The sequence below is a fragment of the Cyprinodon variegatus genome, unplaced genomic scaffold (assembly GCF_000732505.1).
Source record: "Cyprinodon variegatus isolate N-32 unplaced genomic scaffold, C_variegatus-1.0 Scaffold535, whole genome shotgun sequence".
Lineage (NCBI taxonomy): Eukaryota > Metazoa > Chordata > Actinopteri > Cyprinodontiformes > Cyprinodontidae > Cyprinodon > Cyprinodon variegatus.
The window spans coordinates 30610-35292 of NW_015150988.1; the positions used below are offsets into that span (position 1 = coordinate 30610).

Sequence of the window (4683 nt, forward strand, 5' to 3'; positions counted from 1 at the left end):
TAGTGTACCGCGCCCGAGGTAAACAATTGACGTCACTTGGCGGAGACCGATAATTGTTAAATTATTTCCTTAAATTAGTCTGAAATTATATTGCACAGCCTCTAACTGCTGTTTACCAAAAATCCTCATCTCTTTATTCAATGAGTGTTCCTATTCTGAAGTCTCTTTAAAGTAGATGACTGGTTAATATCGCATTTTTTAAAATAATTTGAGACTTTAGGTTATTTTAGAAGAAGATGGTGCTGCTCTCTTATAGCATGGAGAAATCCCTCCCGGTTAGATTTGAAGCATTTTCCACATCCCTACTAAAGATGATTGAGGCTTCTCCTCCTTTTAAAGCCATCATGTGAATATAAAGGTTTTTTATGTAAAAAATCCCTGCAACACAAATCTCCACTTTTGATATCTGATCTTTTAGATTGCTCACATAGATTAAGAAGATGTTTTGAAAATGTTTTTTGAAAACTTGTCGCTGCCAAGTGTCTCTTAAAACAAATAAGACTTAAGAATGCCCCTCCTTCACCCTGACTGTCTCATTACCCTCAGCAATTTTATGATAAACTATTTAGCCACTGGCTAAAGCCTCACAATGCTAAACTGAAAGTAAATGTTTTTCAGTTTCATTTGGGATAATAGGGGGGCTATGTAGGGCCTGTGAGTTTTACTGGATACTTTTAAATTGAGATTTATATCTACCAAAAGAAATAGATAAAGAGATAAAAAAAAAGAATCATGGCAAGAAATCAACCAGCATAGAGATTTATGTTCATGTCCACAACATGATTTACAGTAGCAGCCATTCAAAATGGCCCTTTCCAGTCAATGCCAGCCAAATGGCAGCCCACTTCCCTGCGACTCCTAGCAAATCCACTCCAACTTCCAGCAACTGGCCTTCTCCTGGCCCTGCATATTTTTTTTACTTGACTCCCCCCTCTCATTTAATTACAATGTCTGATGAGGAGATAACACTTTTCTTTATCTTAATGTCCACAAAAAATGAGAGAAAGAATATTTTAGTACAAAGGTTGATGTTTAAAAAGGAATTGTAGGGGACCAGCCAAGGACTCATCAAGGAAAGTGGGGAAATATTGAATAGTCGCTACTGTTTAAAAATATGACATGAGAGGACACTAGACGTTCATCTGGATTTGCTCAAGCTTGTGTGGTACCTTAAGCTGAATATGGCTTGGCTCCCCTCTTCATCACCACTAACAGCATGCGATGCAGGGGGCTCTGAGCATTCAGCATTCAGTGCAGGGGGCTATGAGCATTCAGCAGTCAGTGCAGGGGGCTCTGAGCATTCAGCATTCAGTGCAGGGAGCTCTGAGCATTCAGCAGTCAGTGCAGGGGGCTATGAGCATTCAGCAGTCAGTGCAGGGGGCTCTGAGCATTCAGCATTTAGTGCAGGGGGCTATGAGCATTCAGCAGTCAGTGCAGGGGGCTCTGAGCATTCAGCATTCAGTGCAGGGAGCTCTGAGCATTCAGCATTCAGTGCAGGGAGCTCTGAGCATTCAGCAGTCAGTGCAGAGAGCTCTGAGCATTCAGCAGTCAGTGCAGGGAGCTCTGAGCATTCAGCAGTCAGTNTCAGTGCAGGGAGCTCTGAGCATTCAGCAGTCAGTGCAGAGAGCTCTGAGCATTCAGCAGTCAGTGCAGGGAGCTCTGAGCATTCAGCAGTCAGTGCAGGGGGCTCGGAGCATTCAGCATTCAGTGCAGGGGGCTATGAGCATTCAGCAGTCAGTGCAGAGGGCTCTGAGCATTCAGCATTCAGTGCAGGGAGCTCTGAGCATTCAGCATTCAGTGCAGGGGGCTCTGAGCATTCAGCATTCAGTGCAGGGCCCCAAGACCATTTGGCAGAATCTATAATAATTTCACACAAAGAAAAGATTAAACTTACAGCATTAGGCTTTAGCTGTTGTATGCTGCTACAACCATCAAAGAACAAAGACTGTTGCTTGGACTAACTCATGCTCATCCTGAATAACCAAATGTAAAGAATTGAAGAAAGGCCCTAAAGGGTTTGAGAGCCCAGATCAGGGCCAGCTGTGATGTTGGTACCAGCATTTTAATTTGATTAGGGTTAATTTGTTTAGGCTGCTCCTGACTGCTGACACCTTCAGGAAGAAGAAGGCAGCTTATGTCTCTGATGTGGTCTTTTAAGTAATCTACAGATATGTTAAATTAAACAGTATACTGTATAAAAATTGAGTGGGCCCATGTAAAACAAGTGGTAACATGCTCAGATCTGGCCATCTCAGTACATGAGAGCAGACTGCAAGATCCCTAAAGAACATGAAAAATCACTATTGGCTGTCAGCTGGTTCTTGTTGCTGTTAATGAGGAAATGCATGGCTGTAAAAAATATAATCAGAAAGATATTATTCAACTTTCAGTGGAGGTACGCAACGAAGAAGCCTTTGGTTTCTCTGAAAAAAAGACGAAGGCCACACTGTTTGCCAAAAAGAAAGTTAAAAGAAAAGTTTGGAATGAATTTTGAGCCGATGAATCTGAAAAACATTTATTGTTAAATCCGCTGGACAACGTTATCAAGGACATTTCTGAGAGAAATTAAACTCAGAGAAATGTTACCATGTGTGAAGCATAGAGCTCACTGTTATAAAATGTACCAGGACTTATAACAAAGGGAGTTAAAGGAAACAGTGAAACCACCAGGACAGATGAAAGTTTAGATTGTGAACAAATTGGGCTGAGTCAAACCTCAGATTCCATAAACCTTACAGCTTGAAGTAAGAAGCAGGTAAAAGAGTTCTATCCGATTTGCGTTGATAGAAACATTTCTCAGTAAAGTGATCTCAGCTGGAAAGCATAGCTAAGGGGATCTGCTAACTTGTTAGATAAAAACTTTCTAAATTCTAAAAACAAGTTTTGATCATTGCCTGCTATTTAATCACACGTGCATCCAAATACAAACGTGAAGAAAATACAGTGATAGGAAAAGTCTCTGAGAGGTGATGGAATATGGCTCCATGATCATATCTTACTTCTCCTGCAGGAGCATGTGTGTTCATTTCAAACAAACATCCTATCTAGCGGCTATATTAAATGGTCTGTTTGGGATGCACTGTTTCTGGATGCACTAAGACCTTCTTTTTTTGCTTTGTTCAGGTGCAGCTTATAAATGATGCCTACAACATTGTGATCGATGCCATGCTGGGCCTTGAGACAGACTCATCCAATATTAAGGAGCCATATTCTGGGATTTTGGTCACCCTGAAGCAGATCAAGATTCCAATTGTCAGTGTGGATGTGCCCTCAGGTGAGTTTTTAATCTATCTGACTTTAGGGCGACAGAGCAGGATAAACAGGCTATACAGCACCTTCCCTGGAGCCCTGGCCTCCAGAAAGGAACTTTCCAGGTGTGGTGTCAGCCATGGAGGATAAATACTGCTCTGCAGTCCGTTTAGTCTGAGTTCGTTCAACTTCAGCACCGGTCGAAAAATATTCATACAAATCTCCCCTTTTCTCTCTTCCAGGCTGGAATGCAGATGAACCAAGTCAGGATGGGATAAACCCAGAAGTTCTCATCTCGCTTATGGCACCAAAGAAGTGTGCCCAAAACTTCTCTGGAAAGCATTTCTTGGCTGGACGCTTCCTGCCCTATGACATTCAGAAAAAGTATGAGCTTAACATCCCAGACTATGCTGGCACGGACTGTCTCCTGGAACTGTAGCGCACAGAAACACCCAGCGGTGCAGCCGCTCTTCCACTGGTTGAATTTTATAGGTGGTTGCTGTAATTTAATGTAAACATCTTGGTTGTCTAGATTCCAAATGCTCTTTAACCGAATGTGTTGCTGAGCTACTGTAAAACGATGATTCTTAGACCCATGGCTTTGAGTGGTGTGTTTAGGAAATGGTATGAAGCGTTTTTTTCTCAGTTGGCACGTGAAAGCTGTAGCACTACACTGTTTTCTAAACTCCAGAGTCAGCAAAGAAAAGAAAAAGTTTTCTATCCTTACTGTCACTGCTTTTTTTTCTAAGTACCCAAGCTTTTTTTTTCTCATGTACACCTTCTGTACCCCATTTCCTGAGTGTGCTGCTAAAATAAAGTGGTGTATGTTGGCATTTCAAATAGATAAATTTTTGTTTTTTTGATTGTAAATTAATTTAGACACATATTACAATCTTTGAGTTAATGGATCTGTTTTTCCAGATATTTCTTGTAGACCAATAATAAAATCTGTCCAGTTTCAGGAAATGTAAAAATCACTTGTGTGTTGTTGTTTTTTTTCACCACCATAACAATTATAAATGAAGCTGCACTGTATTTATTTTTGCTCAAAACCGGTGGCAGAAAAAGAAATGGTTACAATATCTGACTTTTAATGACAAGGTATACATAAAAATTTGTTCAATGTTAATACAACACCTTTAATAATTCCTGGAAATAGTATTCTAGCCTTCCTTTTTTACAGACTGATATAAGGTGGTGTATAACTGTGAGGAAGAGGAAAAAGCTACTTGGTTTGTGACTTTTTTTCAATTTCAAAATGTAAAATCTGAAATGAAAGACCCCTATCAGTATTTAATGCTACCTAGTTAGGACTACATATAAATAAAAAATAGGTTTAGACCACAGTCATGAATCTGCATGACTTTGATCTAAATATCATTCACATCTTTTAGTGTTTCTGTTGTGCAGTACCTTTCTATTGCTGAGAAATTC

General features: G+C 40.3%; 1 protein-coding gene across 1 annotated transcript in view; it reads left to right on the plus strand.

The window, feature by feature from the left end:
* The window catches only part of yjefn3 (YjeF N-terminal domain containing 3), a 27302-nt gene extending 23095 nt beyond the window's left edge, over positions 1–4207 (plus strand). The window contains exons 5-6 of the mRNA XM_015391299.1: positions 3124–3274; positions 3492–4207. Of these exons, the coding sequence (XP_015246785.1) occupies positions 3124–3274; positions 3492–3688 (348 nt within the window). The 3' untranslated portion in view covers positions 3689–4207. The remainder of the gene's footprint in view (positions 1–3123; positions 3275–3491) is intronic.
* The last annotated feature ends 476 nt before the right edge of the window (positions 4208–4683 follow it).